The 18,400-nt window shown below is 46.7% G+C and overlaps 1 protein-coding gene across 1 annotated transcript in view; it reads right to left on the bottom strand.

The window, feature by feature from the left end:
- Positions 1–18,400, bottom strand: part of GPD2 (glycerol-3-phosphate dehydrogenase 2) — a 2,212,620-nt gene that overhangs the window by 2,179,349 nt on the left and 14,871 nt on the right. The window contains exon 2 of the mRNA XM_044073653.1: positions 4,827–4,998. Within this exon, the coding sequence (XP_043929588.1) occupies positions 4,827–4,998 (172 nt within the window). The remainder of the gene's footprint in view (positions 1–4,826; positions 4,999–18,400) is intronic.

Raw genomic sequence — 18,400 nt, 5'->3', positions numbered from 1 at the left:
GGTTCGGAATTGACAGACCTGATGGGCAAGAGATCAGATCCGGGATGAGATCTAGAATCCATGGGGGATTAGCTAGATGAGACCATAGATATGGGAACCAAGATTGATGAGGTGAGAATGGGGCAATGAGGATTATTCTGCTCCCCAACCGTCAGGCTTTCTGTAAGAACTTTAGCATCAGGGGAAGAGGAGGGTAAGCATAAACTAGACCGGGTGGCCAAACATGCACCAGAGTGTCTCTGGGGGATTCCCCGGATGGGGGAATTAGAGCAAAGTAGTCGCTGCACTTTGCGTTCAAAGGCGAGGCAAAAAGATCGCAGCGAGGTTGACCCCACTTGGAGAAGATTAACTTTGCTACTCTGGGGTTCAGAGACCACTCGTATGGTGATAGAATGGTTCAACTCAGCCTGTCTGCCAAGATGTTGGACCGGCCCGGAATGTGCGTCGCTATGAGAAAGCGGTTGTTGGATATCACCCATTCCCACACTCTCATGACCTCCCGACAAAGTGGATAGGACCTGGTTCCCCCTTGTTTGTTGATATACCAGACAACCGACATACTGTCGGTCTGAATCACAATTGTCCCCAAGGGAAGAAGGCTGTGAAGTGCTTGCAACGCCAAAAGCACCGCTCTCATCTCTAGGACACTGATATGCAAAAAGGTTGTTTGTTGATATACCAGACAACCGACATACTGTCAGTCTGAATCACAACTGTCCCCAAGGGAAGAAGGCTGTGAAGTACTTGCAACGCCAAAAGCACCGCTCTCATCTCTAGGACACTGATATGCAAAAAGGTCTCCAAATGGGTCCAAATGCCTTGGACAGTCCTGCCCATGCAGTGCCCCCCCCACCTGAGGCGAGAAGCGTCCGTGGTCACCGTGGCTAGAGGAGGGGACATAGAGAAGGGGCGCCCTTTCTGGAGGTCTGGGGAATTGAGCCACCATAAGACAGCTTTCCTGCAAACCCTGCTGAGGGGAACGGGGAAGCTCAGGGGATGTCGCAGGAGGGACCATTGGACTTGCAAGGTCCATTGAAGAACTCTCATATTCAAGCGTGCCAAGGGGAGAAGGCTGATAGTTGCTGCCATAGAGCCTAACGCCCTCAGGACCAATTCCGCAGAGGGAGCTGGGGATTGAAGGGCCAATATGTGGAGTTTTAGAGTTCGAAGCCGGTCCGGAGTCAAGAAGGCTAGAAGCTGGTTTGTGTTCAATCTGACTCCAATGAAATCTAGGATTTGGGTTGGAAGAAGGGAAGATTTTTTGATGCTGATCATTGATCCCCAGCCGGGGAGCTAGATGGAGAAAGTAGTCTCTGGCTGCGCATAGTAGATGCCTGGTGGGGGCGGTCAGGAGCCAGTCCTCCAGGTACGGAAAGACCTGAATTTCCTGGAGTCTCAGGTGGGCCGCTACAACTGTCAAGACCTTGGTGAACACCCTGGGGGCTGTGGTGAGACCAAAGGGAAGGACCCTGAACTGGTAATGGCTGGCTCCCAGCCGGAAGCGGAGAAACCTCCTGGATCGTCTGTCCATCAAAATGTGGTAGTACGCATCCTTGAGGTCTATGGAGCACATCCAGTCGTTCTCCTGCAGAAGTGGGAGAATGGATTGGAGAGGTTTAGGAAAGACAGGTCGAGGATTGGTCTTAAGTCCTCCGTCTTTTTTGGCACCAAGAAGAACCTGGAGTAAAAGCCTGATCCGGACTGCTCTGGGGGGATGTGCTGGATTGCTCTTTTTTCTAGCAGCTGGAGGATTTCCTCGGCTGCCGCCTCCCTTTGATTGGGTGGGACATCGGGGAGGCTCCGAGGAGTGGGAGGGGGATTGAGAAAAGGGATCTTGTAGCCTCTGGATATGATCTGAAGCACCCAGCGATCTGTTGTAATGGACTCCCAAGCTGCTAGGTGCCTCGAAAAACGCCCCCCGACTGCCTCCAGAGTGGAGCAGTTGGGTAACCCTTCAGGGTTGCTGCGTGGGCCAATCAAAGAAAGGTTCTCTGGACCCAAAGTTCTTCGGACCCCCTCTGCCTCTAGGGCGGTGCCCACTCTGACCTCCTCTGAAGGACGAGGGGTCCGGAGCGAAACGGGATTGTTGAGACTTGCGGAACCACATATTACTCTGTCCCTTTTGGTTCCTCAAGAAGGACATCTGGGGAGCAGAGAAGCGGACTCCGGTGGCAGACGATGTCTTCCCGTCTTTCTCGCTCTGGACCAATGTGTCGCGTACGGTCTTGCCAAAAAGGGCAGAACCATCAAATGGGGCATTTGCGAATGTCGCCTTGAAAGGTTCCGCGAAATCACAGTGACGGAGCCACGCCTGTCGCCGTAGGACGCCCGCTCCGCTGGCTCTAGCAGCTCCTTCCGTGGCATGGGATAGTAACCACATAGAGGTATTAGAGATAGATTTGAGAGTGGCCATTCGGGTTGAGAACACTTTCTTATCCTCTGCTGACATGGACTCTGGGGGCGACCCAGCGTATTCTTTAATGAGATCCCGCTGGAGTCGTATCACGTGTGCCATATAATTCAGCGACCTCACAGAGAAGGTGGCTGAAGCGAACACCCGCTTCCCCAGATGGTCCATCGTCCGAGACTCCTTGTCTGGAGGATGGACCAAGGAACTCTCCTGGGCCAGTTCCCTTTTGGTGGCGGCCGCCACCAACATGGCATCTACCGAGGCTCCCTTGCTCCAACATGACTTATCCGAAGGGGGGCTGAGGATTTTGTCAGGCCTCTTTGGAATGGGCTTCACAGTGTCCGGTTCCTTCCACGCCCTGGTAGTAATCAGGTCTACCAGGGGGTCGGTGGGAGGGGACACCCAAGAGGTAGATGGGCCTGCGACAAACGCCTCCAGAAACACATTCTCGTCAGAGAAAGGTTTTGGGGCTGACCACCCCCCTCTGATCCGAAGCATCTCCATGATGTCTCTGAAGGAGATGTCTTCGGGGGTGACCTTGGGGAACCTTCCCCTTCCTCCAAGTCTGTGTCCTCTGTCACGGACTCAGGTGAGTCCAAGTGCCTCCTTTTGCACTTGCGTTTGTGAGGACCCTCATCGGGGGGGGCTGTCCGAGGAGACTTCACCAACTACATCCTGTTCCGGCAAGGGAACAATCTGGGACGTTTGCGCAGGCCGTCCCTGGGACTGGGTGATGGAAGGTAGACCCATCTGAGTGGGAGAGCAGGGTGGAGCCATAGCCGAAGCCAGGGGCCTGGAGTTCCTCGACAATACCCTCTCCACAACATTGAATGCTGAAGGAGAGCTGCTCCCTATCGGATCTGAGAGCAGACCCTCCCTCAGATCCGATGTGCGGATCGGAGCCGGCGCAGAGACAGACGGATCCATAGGGCCAGCATGCTCCGACCGCGATGGAGCCGAAGTCATACTGACACCTCCGGATCCGAAGCTCAGCTCTCGGCTCCGAGAGCTCGGATCCGAAGAAAAGGGACCCGACTCGAGGAAGTACTGGACACTTCGGCGCCGATGCTCCCCCGGCTCCAATGCTACCCGGCTCCGAGGGCTCCGAGCCCCGATAGTGGGTTGGAGAAGAAGCGATCGGGGTGAAAAAGGAGGTCGAGCTCCCCCCCGGTGGGGGGGGGGGGAGGCAGGAGCACTCCCATCTGCATCTGGGCCTGGAGGAACCTACGCATCATCCGGTCCAAGTCTGCATCGGAGATGCTATGGGTAGACCTAGACGAGGCCACCGAGGTGGGCCGGGAATGCCGCCTCGATGACCTCAAAGGCGACTGGGTCTCCTCCTCCTCCGGCGAGAAACGGGGAGATCGGAGCCGGGAAGGAGAAGTTCCGGAGGCCATAAGCGGAGAAGCTCGCTTTGATGGCGGCGCAGAGGAAGAGGTCTCGGCCCGCCTCTTGTGATGCTTCCGCTTCTCCTTCCTAGCTTCCCTCTCCTCTTGGCCAAGGGTGGGAGGGTGAGTCTTGGCCAGAGGGAGAGAAGGTGGTGCTGCCGAAGCCTCGGCAGAAGCCACAATGGGGCCGGGGGACGAAGCCAAGTCCAAGGGCAACAGTCCCGCCAGAATCAGCTTCGACCTCCTGTCCCTGAGGGCCCTGGGGTTGGACGCTGCATAAATAGTGCAGCCCGAAGTGAGATGTTCAACCCCAAGGCAAATAACGCACCGAGTGTGGCCATTCGCTGGGGACAGCGTATGGCCACACTCGGTACATTTAGAAAAGAAAGATTTGGGTGCCTCAAACATATTGAACCCACACACTAGGCCCCAAAAACGGACACACCTTAACACACACACACACAGGGAGGGAATACACTAACACTGACTAATAAAACAGAGGTATGCTAACCTAACTAGGAGAGAACACTCACACAACAATTTTTTTTAAAGAAAAATGTAAAAAAGGAGAGATTTTTCTCAACTCCTACGCTACACCTGGAAGCTCGTTCAAAGCTGCTGTTGAGAACCGCGGCAAACAAGATCTGAGGTCAAGAAGGGATAGCAGGGGGTTATGGGTAAAGGGGAGGAGCTTGGAGCTCGGATCTTAGCTGTTTGAAGCTGCCGGCTCGGATCCGATATGGATCAGATACCCATAGGTTGATGCACAAATGAAGTTAACTACTTCAGATCACAGCTTATTTTAGTGAAGCTGCAGATCTTTAGTGCCTTAGTCAGCATTACTTTTCGTAAGCACATATAGTTCTGACACGTCTCTGTGGATATTTTTGTGGTACAAGCTGAACTGCCAACTGTACAAGTATTGTTGAATGCATAACCAATAAATCAATACAGAAGGCTTTCCAAATATGAAAAAGTTTTACATAGCACTACACTGTTTTTTTTTACACATAGTACCATATTCTCACCCCTTGTAACGGCATCTAGGGCACAGCCACATCCAGTTGCTCCTCCACCTACAACCAGGACATCAAATTCCTTAGTGGTCTGCAGAGTCAGTAGCTGGGCTTCTCTTGATGGTACTTCAGTTTGGTAGCATTCTCTTAGAGGTGCTGCTGCTTCAACACAAGTAAGTTGGGCCTAAAACAGAAAAAGTGAAAGTATAACTTACAATCTTGGGAGTTCCTCTCAATTTGAACTGTAGAAGGTGTATCCATATTTAAACAAATTTGCAACTTGGCTTATATCAATTTATGTAAACTGAAATCATCTGAAAACAAATGAACTACATTAATTATAAACTATTGTTATGTACATAAATAAAGAAAAGGTCAATGTAAACATTTATTTATCATGTCATGTTATTTCAGAAAAAAATGCAAATTTAGTTTTGTATTAGTAAACATTACAGCAAATATATCAGTGTCTTTAGTCCAGAAGCCCGCTGCCAAAGAAAAAAATACAACAAAATGAAACAGTAAATGTTTTGAAATAAGTCTCCAAGATTTTTAATACCAAGGAAACATTTTTATTCATTTTGCATGCAACAGTCATTCTAAATGATTAGATCAATTTTCCCTGCACTCATGCTCCATTAGACTTGCAAATTTGTAAATGTACCTAGACATTTGCAATTTATGGTGTAACAGCAAACAAGATCTAATAATTAGTGTCTATTTCTGAAAGAAGTGCATATTTAAAGACCAAAGGCAATTAACAACCAGGTTGTCCTGTAATCATGTACAGTATTAATTTGAGAGCAGCTTTTGGTTTCATGCAAATTACAGAAGAGAGCAGCAATCGCTTTCATTCTCTGGAGTGATTATAAGATCCTTTAAGGATGTATTTAAAGGAACAGTAATACTCTAAAGCATTTTTTCTTATCATTAACAAGGTAAAAATAACAGGTTCTCAAGTAACCTCCTCAAAAACATTTCATTTCATACAACTCAAGAGCTAAATTAGGCATTTATGTTTCACAATTCAAAAAGATAACCTTATTAAATGCAATATGTGGTAGACTGATGATATATGCAGCAGAAGGTATACTACTAGAAATAAGAAGCACACTGTTTTTCTCATTACTAGATGGCTGCAAGACTTAGGAATAAAGAAAAATGGAAAAATGTACAGCTTGGCTTTGCATGGATAACTCTATAATGTGCTTCTAATTCCAGATACCAGCAGTTTTTGATGTTCTTAAATTAGTAGCTTTTTCTCATTCCTAGAACATGAACGATGACAAAACCCTGATGCAATTAAATGAACCAAATGAAGTTCAAAGGCCAATTTCCCATTCAAAAACCTACCTATCAAGCTTTTCTTTTGTCTAAACTGCTACAGAGATTTGTTGTGCAGTAAACTGTTTTGCTATCATTACCCAAAAGGATGTAATCGAGACAAAAAGATAGTACACATTTCCAAAATAAACTGCATTTTATAATCAGAAAAATGCAGCAGTGAAATTTTAAACTAAAACTAGTAAACTCAAAGGGGAGGGTGACTATACTTTTAGAAGGCTTTACTAGCTCGGGCAATGACTAATTTTACTTCATTTATTGACGATCAAGTAAACCCATTATCTGAAAGTGTCTCTATTCAGAAAAGACTAGGAAGCAGACAGTTTTGCTCACAGTCACTTACAGGGCAAATGGATGTTGAGGGAATCAAACACAGAACCACACAAGATAAAACATGTTGCAAAGTTCAATCTTAATCCTTTGCACCAAACTTCCAGACCAGCCATCTAGGCTAGTCACCAAATGAAAAAAGTATGCTAGTAAACAAGGTCCCATTACTTTTGAATGTGCAGACAGACATCTGGGACAAAACTAAAAATAGGACGCATATGCTCATAAAGACTGGTAGTTTGCAGTATAATGTGCAAAAGACAGTCAACTTCTCTTTGATCCACCTGCGATATTAGCGTCCGACCTGACAGCCTCTTGCAAATCCTTAGGCAGCAGTCCTTGGAACCAGGTTGTTGAGTGGCTTTACTATTATTTCAAATAAATATTTTGAAATTTAGGTGCATACATCACTTTTTTTTTCAATTAAAGCCAAGAATTGAATTTATAAAAAGTTTAATAAATTACCACAGGAAATGAACATATACATAACAAATTAATGTACAGTTTTATAAAGTTACTAAGTCAAATCAGAAAAATGGTTACACACTACATTGCATCCAAACTGCAAAGTAAAAATTTAATTCATTAATAAAAATGCAGTGATCATCAACCAAGTGCAACTTTTCTTTTACAGAAAAAATGTCAGCTAAAGTCAGGTAGGCCTACGCATCCTGCCCATTTCTTTATTTCATGCAGTTCTCCCTTCCTGTGCTGATGGGTCTGCATGTGCCATTTGCAAGAAAAAAGAAGTTATGTACTCGCCATAACATTCCATCTGATAGGTAACCTCATTTGTCAGCAACCTGTGGGTATCGGATCCATCCCAGATCCGAGCCGGCAGCTTTCCCAGCTAGAGATCCGAGCTCCAAGCTCCTCCCCCTTACCCATAATACCCTGCTACCTCCCTCCAGTCCCTCAGATCGAGTTTGCCCAATTACCAGACAACACCAAGACAAACAATACCCGAACATCCTAACCTGATGCATACCAGGACTGAACTCAGGTCACGAAAGCAAGGTTAGGGGGAAGGAGGGGGGGTTGGTTGCTGACAAATGAAGTTACCTACTCAGATGGAACATTATGGTGAGTACATAACTTCTTTATCTGAAGTAGTTAACTTCATTTGATCAACTTGTGGGACAGAGTCCCCAGCTACCAAAAAACTTGGGAGGTCCTCAAGGAAGAATATTCCGGAGCACTGCAAAGCCAAAGGCTGCCCTCCCTCTGGATATCAGATCTAATTTATAATGCAAAATAAAGGTATGAGAAGAAGCCCAAGTAGCCACAGAACAGATGTCATCCAAGGGAACTCTTGACCAAAACGCAGCAGAGGTAGCCATAGAATGGGTAAAATGAGCATGAACCCCCAAGAGCTCCGGCCTGCCAGAAATTTTGTATATGAGAAAAATGCAGTGAGATATCCATCTAGCTAGAGTCATCTTCGTTACTGGTTTACCCAAGAATGGCTTAGCAAAGGAAACAAAGAGCTGCTCCGACTTGCAAGAGGCAGCTGTTCTGTGCAAGTAAAAGCGCAACTGTCTATGCACATCTAATGAATGCAGTCTGTACTCCCCCTTGTTCTGATAGTTAGGGAAGAAAACAGGCAGATTAATGGATTGGTTGATGTTAGCCTCGGTAGCCACTTTAGGTAGGAAGGAAGGATTACTCCTGAGAGATACTCTGTCCTTATGGAAGACAAGATACTGGGGTTTAGTACAAAGGGCCTGAAGCTCAGATACCCTTCTAGCTGAGGTAATAGCAATTAAGAAGGCAGTTTTCCAAGACAAGAACTTTAAGTCAACTGAAGCTGCAGGCTCAAAGGGTGGACCAGTTAGAGCCTGAAGGACTAAGGTTAGGTCCCATGGAGGAACTGCATTCTTGACAGGAAGTCTTAAAAGAAAGGTGCCCTTTAAGAAACTCTTCCAGATCTTAGTTGAAGCTAAAGGACAAAAATTGTCCCCGATGTGGAAGTGGGAAATGGCTGCCATTTGAACCTTCACAGTAGAAGAACTGGCCCCTTGATGGAAAATGTGAGATAGAAATTCAAGTACTGCTGGAATGGGAGCCGTAAAAGGGTCCAAATTCCTACGCCAGGCCCAGATGGAAAAACGTTTCCATTTACTGTTGTAGACCTTCCTGGAAGAAGGCTTATGCGCCACCACCAGGATGGATTTAACTACGGACGAGATACCGGGAGTCCTAGCCACTAATGGAACTGGATCAACCAAGCAGAGAGCTTGAGGTCATCCAGATTCGGAGTTTTCAATCCTGAAAGATGAGAGATGAGATCAGGAATGGGATCCAAGATCCAAAGAGGAGCTACGAGATGAGACCGTAGGTACGGGAACCAGGTTTGATGAGGCCAGAATGGGGCTATGAGGATAACCTTGCTCCCCAACCAACGAGCTTTCTTTAAGAATTTTGTCATTAATGGGAGAAGAGGATAAGCATAAAGAAGATCGGATGGCCAAGCATGAACTAGAGCGTCTCTGGGGCTTAAAAGCAAAAAACTTGCTGCACTTTGCGTTCGAAGGCGATGCGAAGAGATCGCAGCAAGGTTGTCCCCATTTGAGGAAGATCTGTTTTGCTACTAAGGGGTTCAGAGACCACTCATAAGGCAAGAGGATAGTTCAACTCAGCTTGTCCGCTAAAATGTTGGACCGACCCGGAATGTGCTTTGCTAGCAGAAAAAGGTTGGTGGATATCGCCCACTCCCAAACTCTCATGGCCTCTCGGCAAAGAGGGTAAGACCTGGTCCCCCCCTGTTTGTCGATGTACCAGACCACTGACATGTTGTCTGTCTGAATTGCAATAGTCCCCGGAGGAAGAAGGGCATGGAGAGCTTGCAACGCTAGAAGCACTGCCCTCATCTCCAGAACACTGATATGCAGAACGGTCTCTGTTTGAGTCCACGTGCCTTGGACAGTCCTGCCCATGCAATGCCCCCACCCCCACCCCAGGCGAGAAGCGTCAGTGGTCACCGTGGCTTGGGGCTGAGGCATCAAAAATGGCCACCCTTCCCGAAGTTCTCGGGAATGGAGCCACCAAAGTAGGGAGTCCCTGCAGACTCTGCTGAGGGGAATCTGGGAGTCCAACGGATGTCGAAGGATGGACCACTGGACCTGTAAGGTCCACTGAAGAACCCTCATGTTCAAGCGGGCTAAGGGTGAAAGGTTGATAGCTGCTGTCATGGATCCTAGGGCTCTCAGGATTAATTTCACTGGTGAGGCTGGAGATTGTAGAAGTGCTAAGACTTGGAGAGTTAAGCTGCGGAGTCTGTCTGGTGTCAAGAAGGCCTTGGACTGAAGTGCGTCTATTCTGGCCCCTATGAAGTCCAGGACCTGAACAGGTTGAAGGGAAGATTTTTTGTAATTAATAGTGATCCCCAACTGGTGGGCCAAGAGCAAGAAACAATCCCTGGCTGAGCATAGTAGATGCCTGGTGGGAGCGGCGAGGAGCCAGTCGTCCAGCTAAGGAAAGACCTGAATTCCCTGAAGCATCAGGTGGGCCGCTACAACTGCCATGACCTTGGTGAACACCCTGGGGGCTGTGGTGAGGCCAAAAGGGAGGATCCTGAACTGATAATGACTGGCCCCCAACTGAAAGCGGAGAAACCTCCTGGATCGCCTGTCCATGAGAATGTGGTAGTACACATCCTTGAGGTCTATGGAGCACATCCAGTCATTCTCCTGCAGAAGAGGGAGAATAGATTGAAGAGTGACCATCCGGAATTTCTCTTTGGCAATAAACAGGTTCAATGCAGACAGGTCGAGAACTGGTCTCAAGTCCCCCATCTTTTTTGGCACCAAAAAGAACCTGCACTAATTGCCCGACCCAGACTGGCCTGGGGGGACGTGCTGGATGGGCTCTTTTTCTTTGCAGCTTCTTTATTTCCAAAGCCGCCGCCGCCTCCCTCTGACTGGGTGGAACATCGGGGAGGCACCTCAACTGAGGGGGAAGATTTATGAAGGGGATAGAGTAACCTCTGGATATTATTCGGAGCACCCAGCAATCTGTCGTAATGGACTCCCAATGTGCTAGGTGTTCTGAGAAATGCCCCCCGACTGCCTCCAGAGAGGAGCAGTCAGCAACCCCTCAGGGTTGCTGCTTGGGGCGGTCGGAAAAAGGTTCCGTCGACCCGAAATTCTTCGGCCCCCCTTGGCCTCTGGGCCGACTTCCGCCTTGTCCTCCCCTGCCTCTGAAGGACGAAGGGTCCGGAATATAATGGAACTGCTGAGATTTCCAGAACCACATCTTCTTTTTTCCTCTCTGGTTCCTGGAAAAGGACCTTTGAGGAGCCAAGAAGCGGATTCCGACGGCAGACAGCGTCTTCCCGTCTTTCTTGCTCTGGAGCAGTGTATCGCAGACGGTCTTGCCAAACAGCATAGAACCGTCAAAGGGAGCGTTCGTGAAGGACGCCTTGAAGGGTTCCGCAAAGTCGGAGCCAAGCGTGATGCCGTAAGGCGATGCCTGCTCCACTGGCTTTAGCTGCCCCCTCCGTGGCATGGGAGAGAAGCCGCATAGATGTGTTGGGATATCGATTTTAGAGTGGCCATGCGAGCCGAGAAAGTTCGTTTGTCCTCGGCCGACATGGACTACGGGGGAGACCCAGCGTACTCTTTTACTAGAACCTGCTGAAGCCTAATCACGTGTGCCAAGTAATTCAGTGCAGTTATGGAAAAGGTGGCTGAAGCAAACATCCGCTTTCTGATGCGATCCATCATCCGAGACTCCTTGTCAGGATGATGGACCGAGGAACTATCCTGTGCCAGTTCCTTCTTGGTGGCAGCCGCCACCACCATGGCATCTACAGGGGAACCCTTACTCCATGCTGCCTTGACTGTTGGGGGACTAAGGATCTTATCTGGTCTCCTGGGGATTGGCTCTACGGTGTCTGGCTCCTTCCATGCCCTGGCAGTAATTAGGTCTACCAGGGGGTCAGCCAGAGGGGACAACCAAGATGTAGACGGGCCTGCGTCAAATGCCTCCAGAAACACTGACTCATCCAAGGAAGGCTTCTGGGCTGACCACCCCCCTCTAATGCGCAGCATCTCCATAATGTCTCCAAAGGAAACGTCCTTGGGGGGTGACCTGGGGGAACCTTCCCCTTCCTCCAAGTCAGTGTCTTCTGTGAGGGACTCGGGGGAGTCCAAGTGCCTCCTCTTACACTTTCATTTGTGAGAGACCTCCTCGGCGGGACTGTCTGAGGAGGGCTCACCAACAGGGTCATGCTCCTCTACAGGAACTAGCTGGGGCGTAGACGCAGGCTGTCCCTGGGGCCAGATGATGGAAGACAGGCCCATCTGTGAGGGAATGGCGGGTGGATCCATAGCATGAGCCGGGGACCTTGAATCCCTCTCCACCACGTTGGAAGCCGAAGGTGAACCACTCTCCCTGGGATCCGAGAGCAGCCCCCTCGGATCAGACATGTGGATCGGCGCCGAAGCGATCGGACCCGAAAGGGAAGTGTGCTCCAACCGCATCGGAGCCGAAGACACACTCACCCCTCCAGATCCGAGGCTCGGCTCATGGCCCCGAGACCTCGGATCTGAAAAAGGACCCGATAAACTCGAAGGTAAGGCGGGCGTCGAAGTAACGATTACTATCTGTGCCAACTCCCCGGCTCCAAGGCTACTCAAATCTGACGGTTCCGAAACCCGATAATGGATTGGAGAAGGAGCAATAGGAGCAAAGAAGGGGGCCGAGCTCCTCCCCGAAGGCAGGGGAGTCAAGAGCACTCCCATCTGCATCTGGGCCTGAAGGAAGCGACGCATTATCCGGTCCATGTCCGCTTCAGAAAGGCTTCTCGTAGACCTTGAAGAGGCCGCCGAGGCTGGCTGGGAATGCCGCCTCGACAACCTCGAAGGTGGCTGGGGCTCCTCCTCTGGCTCCGGAGAGAAATGTGGGTAACGGAGCCGAGAGAGGGAGGACCCGGGAACCTTCAAGGGAGAATAGAGCTGCTTAGCCAGTGGGGCCGAGAGGGCTGAGTCGGCCCGCCGCTTGTGGCTCCTATGCCTCTCCCTGTCTTTGTCTCTCTCTTTATCCCTCTCTCTATCTCTCTTCTCTTTCTTTCTAGGGTCCCTCTCTCCCTGGGACACAGTTGGAGGTTGAGTCCCAGCCAGGGGAGCAGGAACTGTTGGCTAAACAGCCGCGACTGGTGCCACTGAGGGGGAGGAGGAAGTAGAATCCGCGGGTAAAAGGCCCGCTAAGATTAACTTCTTCCTCCTGTCTCTCAGAGCCCGGGGGTTAAAGGCAGCACATATCTGGCAGCCTGATGTCAAATGTGTAACCCCCAGGCAAAGAACGCACTGAGTGTGGCCATCGGCTGGGGACAGCTTATGGCCACACTCAGAGCATTTAGAAAAGATGGCCTTAGGGCCTTCGGCCATGTCTACACAATCACACTCCCTAACAAACAGATAAGGAGAAGGGGAATACACTAAAGTTAAATTAAACTAAACTAGTCTAAGGATCAATTATCTCACACACACACACACACACACACACACACACACACACACACACACACACACACACACACACACACACACACTATTTAAACTGGTAAAAAGGTAGAGCAAATTCCTATCCCTATCTTACCTAATCGCAAGGAGCTCATCACTCGTGCTTATAGAAGCCACAGCAAACGAGATCTGAGTACTGGAGGGAGGTAGCAGGGTATTAGGGGTAAGGGGGAGGAGCTTGGACCTCGGATCTCTAGCTTGGAAAGCTGCCGGGATGGATCCGATACCCACAGGTTGCTGATCAAATGAAGTTAACTACTTCAGATCAAACTGTTCTGCTCGTTGGGGTGGGGAGATGAATGTAGGGATTTCTCATGTAGGGGAAGATGATGAAGCTGAGCTGCCAAGTGCTCTGAATTATGCAGAACGCGCAGCATTTAAGGCATAGAACTCATAAAGTTCTGCTGTTCTGCATTAGGAATGTTGGTCCCACTTTGCGCATTCTGTTTGGCTCGTATACAGCGAAAACAGCTAATCAGCATACAGGTAATATGAGCCAAACAGAGGTTGATTACTGATGCAAAGTGAGCCAACCAGGAGAAGCAGAAAAATAATCAGCGAGAGTTTTCCGGGAGACAGTTTTTGTACCTCTGCGATGTCGTATTGCTGGGAGCACTTTACTTTTCTTTGTGGATTTAGGGCAACAATGGGCTTTTCTTTAGGAGGGCAGCAGCATTAGGATTCAAGAGATTTCTGGCACGGACAACCTTCAGTCAAAACTTCTGGGGACTAAAGCAGTTCATCTTCAAGCAAGGATATCAGGATCGTGGAACATATTAAAAGAACAGTGGAGAGTAGAAACTGCAGTACAGTGTGCAAGCCAGTGCTCACAAAATGATTTGTGATTTCTTCTCTGGGGAAGCATATCTTTTGGTGGTATATCTTTGGCTGCAATAAGTGCCTAAGTTTTAGTCCAGGTTTTGCTAGAACAGAGGAGAAAGAATAGGCAAGATTTTGTATATTTTTATAGTTCGTGTTCTACAGGATAGCTGAGTTCTCAGTAGTACATTTGGTGGGGTGGTAGGCAAAGTCTGTCAGCTTAGTATTTTTAGAGGGGTAGGGACATTCTATCGTTTTTTTTTTCTTCCTGTCTCCAGTGTTTGCACTCTATGTACGAAGGCAGAACATTTACTAATAACGTCAACTATGAGCTTGCCTAAAAAAAAGAAATATTAAGTTATTTTGCTGAGTAATATGATTCAGTACTGTTTACCAAGAATATCAGTTAAGTCTTTTGTGTATAACAGTGTATTAGTACTGTATAGGATAGAGGAATTCTGTGCTGTGCATTTAATTGTGGGGGGGATTTCTCACAGCTTAAGTGTTTTATGTTTACAGGGTTGCAACTTGAGCGCTCCTTCCTCACTGTCTCTAGTACGGCAGAACAGCTTGCTAATAACGTCAGGTATCAGCTCACAGGATGGCAAAAAGGAGTTACTTTATACTTACAAGTATGTATTTTCTGTGAATATCTGTTAAAATTGTTTTAAAACTGATTATGTAACTGACTCTTTCAATGTGGAACTTCAGGGAACATGGACATTTTAAAACTCAAAGTGAGGAATTTTCCTTATAATGAACACTTGAGTGGTATTATTGAAAAAAAAAAAAGCATGTGAATTGCTCAGAGGAAAAAGTGCCTAGGTTACGAGTACTTAGTCTTATGCAGAATTGCAGCTTTTGCTTTCTGATTGTAAGTGAATGATTTGTCATTGATTGCGTACTTAGTTATGGTAGTCTTTTTCTGATTATACAGTCCATTTACAGTTACAAACAAGCTTTTTTGTACAGTGTTTACTCTTGGTTCATATATACTTCAACTTACTGATTTTTCTTTAAAGACCACGTCAGCTCGGCACCGTGGAAATGGTGTGTTTTCGCACAGTGTGAAAATGGGTATTCCACATTTTGTGTTTGTCACACACTGTCAGAGTCTGTGTTCCACATTGACCACATTGAGGTTGAGCCCTGTGTGTTGAAGTGTGGCTTACAGAATCTTTCTCTTGCTGTGTTAGTTGCTTAGTATCTCTGTTCCTAAAGTTTAAGCACAGAGCCTTGTGTGCTTCTGCTTGCATGTTTTGCCTTAACACACGTTAACTTTTAAGCATGCATAGTGACTTTATTGCTATTTATCAGTGGTCAAACTTTATGCATTCGCTGTATTCAGACTAGTGGAAATATCAGTAGTGCTGAGCTGACGGGACTTGCTGGTTGTCTGAGGTCTTTTTCCACTATGTAAGTTAAGGTGTGTCAGTATCATGGATTCAAATCGCAGTGGTGAGTTTCATTTTTTACGTGCATACAGCAGGGCAGCTCCAGTTTTCTGCCAGGGCCAGTACACTCTCTCAAAAGTATAAGATGACTTGGCAGAGTTTCTCAATGGTCTGATTTGGCTGTAAGCTTAGTAAAAACCTATAAATCTATAAACAATAACTTCTTGCTCCTCTAGCACATTTTCAGACTTCGGACTTAACAACTCTCTCTCAATCTACGTTCAAATATAAGTCAGTACTCCTGGAACCACACACTTCAGCAACTCAAGTAAATCCTTGTAGTAAATGGCCGCAAAACACTTGGGAGCGCTAAAAACACTTTTTATTTTACATCTTACTGAAGAAAGAGCGTCAGTTCAAGGCCTTTGTAGCACAAACTCATAGGAAAGCAACCTATTCAAACAGCTTTCTGCATTTTGATAGCGCACACCTATTTAAACAAAAAAGAGGGGTAGTAAAGGGCCAATTTGTAAAGGCAGCCCGTATGGTTAGTTTGTATGATAACTTCTTAGATGAGTGTGACCACCTGAAAGCTATGTTTTGCAAGAGGGGTTACCTGTTCTGGGTCCTTAATGAAGTCATGATTGAGGTGGTCAACAAAAGAGAGTTTTTTTTAAACCCTTCTTAGGTCACCATGAGGCAATACCTGCCCAGGGCATGCCCCCTATTGATGGCTGTTTGGTTAATGGAGTAGGAAGTGACCTGACCCAATCCAATGCTGAACAGAATTCAAATTTTAAATGTGCTTTTATTACTACTTTTCACAGTAACAGTAAGGATGTGTTGGATATTTTATTAAAAAATTGGGCTCTATTGCTTAATGATAGGGATATCAGAGAATGTGTTGGAACTAAACCAAATATTGTTTTTAAGAGATAGATGAACCTGAAATGCATTTTAGAGTCTAGCAGAAACATTGTACATGCAGGGTCTATGAAAAAATGCGGTTCCTGTGCTCAGTGTAGTTTTGTGATGGAAGGCCACAAATTATTGGTGAATGGTTTTAAAATACAGGTGAATAAGAAGGTGTACTGTCACACTGAAAGAGCTGTTTATTGTGCAGTGTGTAACTCGTGAATGTTTCTATATCGGAAAGACTGACAGGAAATTTAAATACAGAATTTATGAGCAGTTAAGGGAGATCAGACTTGGGAAATCCACAAATGCCTTGAATAAACACTGCACAGAAAAATCAGACCACTCTTTCAAATTTTTCATTGTGGACACTGTTGACTTGGATAAAAGAGGTGGCCCATTGGGGCTGCTTTTGGAAAAGAAAGAATTAATTTGGCAGGTCCGCCTAAATGCGGGGCAATGGCCAGGATTAAATGATTCACTCTCCATTGGTTGCCTGTTTAAACTAAAAGCAACGGAAAGGTAAAATATATATAAAAAATAAAAAATATTTATATACATTTTTTATATATACTTTAATTTTTATATAAACACCATTTTATAGATTTTATATATTGTGTGCATTTGTATTTATATTTATTTTCCACATCTTTGCACTTGTCAGTGTCATTTAAATGCTGGTTTTAGAGTGCATTTTTAAGAATATTTTTATGATTGCATTTCATGAATATTTGAATTCAGGGAGGTCCTTTTTAGTTAGTGTGATGGGATTGGTTTATTACTTAATGCTCTTGCAGGATGTACTTAAGAGTGTTCCCTGGATTTGCTCTTATCTGATGAAGTTGAGAAGGTTCTTGACGAAAGTGCTTATTTGTTATTTTGGTTTTAATAAACAGTGTTTTTACCGCTTCCAAAGTGTTTTGCGGCCATTTACTACAAGGATAGTCATTACCAACATGTTCCACACCTGAAGTCAACTCCTCGTTGGTCAGATCTGACCATAAGCTAATCATCCTAGATATCCACATCCCACCCCCACCCTCCATTAAGGAAATCACAGTAAAAAATTTCTCCAAAGCCAACTTCATGATTCTTAAGACAGAAGTGGTGAACTTCATGACACCCATGCAGATGGACAATACAGTTACCACTGCTGAATCCTACACAGATGCACTCTATAAGCACTTACACGAATGCATGGATCGTGCTATCCCAAACAGAACCAAGACGCAATCTTCCAAAAAAAAAGGAAGCCAATCTGGTGGTCCCTGCCATAAACAAACTCAACAACAGAAGGTGGAAACTGTTGCAAAAGTGAGTAAAATCCCATGAGTGGAGGAGTTCCCTGGTCAGCCTCAGTAAGAAGTTGAGATCCCTTATAAGATCCTCCAAAGCTAGCTACGAAAACAAAATTGCCACTGATTCTAGGGACAACCACAAAGCATTCTATAGCTATGTCAATAATCTCAATGGCAACACCCAGATCTGCTGAGTTACAGCATAACGGCATGAAAATTACAGAACCAACTGATATTGCCAACGTCCTGGCAGATAGGTTCAGTGCTAACTTTACCCCACTCTCACCCCCTAAAGGGCCCATATCTATACAGGAAGAATGCAGAGTCCCTGTAATCACAACTATGCAGGTAAAAGCTGCACTCTCTAAAGCCAAAAACACAGCATCCATGGGACTGTACAACATCCCAGGCTGCGTTTTACATGAACTTCAGAACGATCCGGCTCCCCAGCTAAGCACCATGTTCAATCATAGTCTCACATCAGGCTTTGTGCCCACTGAATGGTGCACAGCAACAGTTATCCCACTCCACAAAGAGGGAGCCACCACTAATCCCAGGAACTATCGACCTATTAGCCTGACGAGCCTGGTCTGCAAGGCTATGGAATGTATCATCATGGAACTCATAAACAAAGATATTGGTAACCTCCAAACAGTAGAACCCAGCCCAGTTCGGGTTTGTGAAAGCCAGATCATGCCTCCTAAACCTGACTGACTTCTTTGAGGTAGTCACCAAAGCTGTAGACAAGGGTAAGGTGTTCACACAGCCTGTCTTGACCTTGCCAAGGCTTTCAACACCATCCCCCATTCTGGAATTATAGCTAAACTCACTAAACTAGGTATAAATCCCTACTTCTCGAGATGGGTTACCAACTGGCTCATTGACAGATCCCACACTGCAAAAGTTGCAGACTCCAAATCTGACTTCAAACCAGTGACAAGTGGAGTACACAGGGTTCAGTC

This window comes from Protopterus annectens, chromosome 6.part0 (assembly GCF_019279795.1).
Source record: "Protopterus annectens isolate FY-2018-M chromosome 6.part0, PAN1.0, whole genome shotgun sequence".
In the NCBI taxonomy this organism is placed as follows: Eukaryota; Metazoa; Chordata; order Ceratodontiformes; family Protopteridae; genus Protopterus; species Protopterus annectens.
This window is presented reverse-complemented; position numbering and strand designations above follow the sequence as displayed.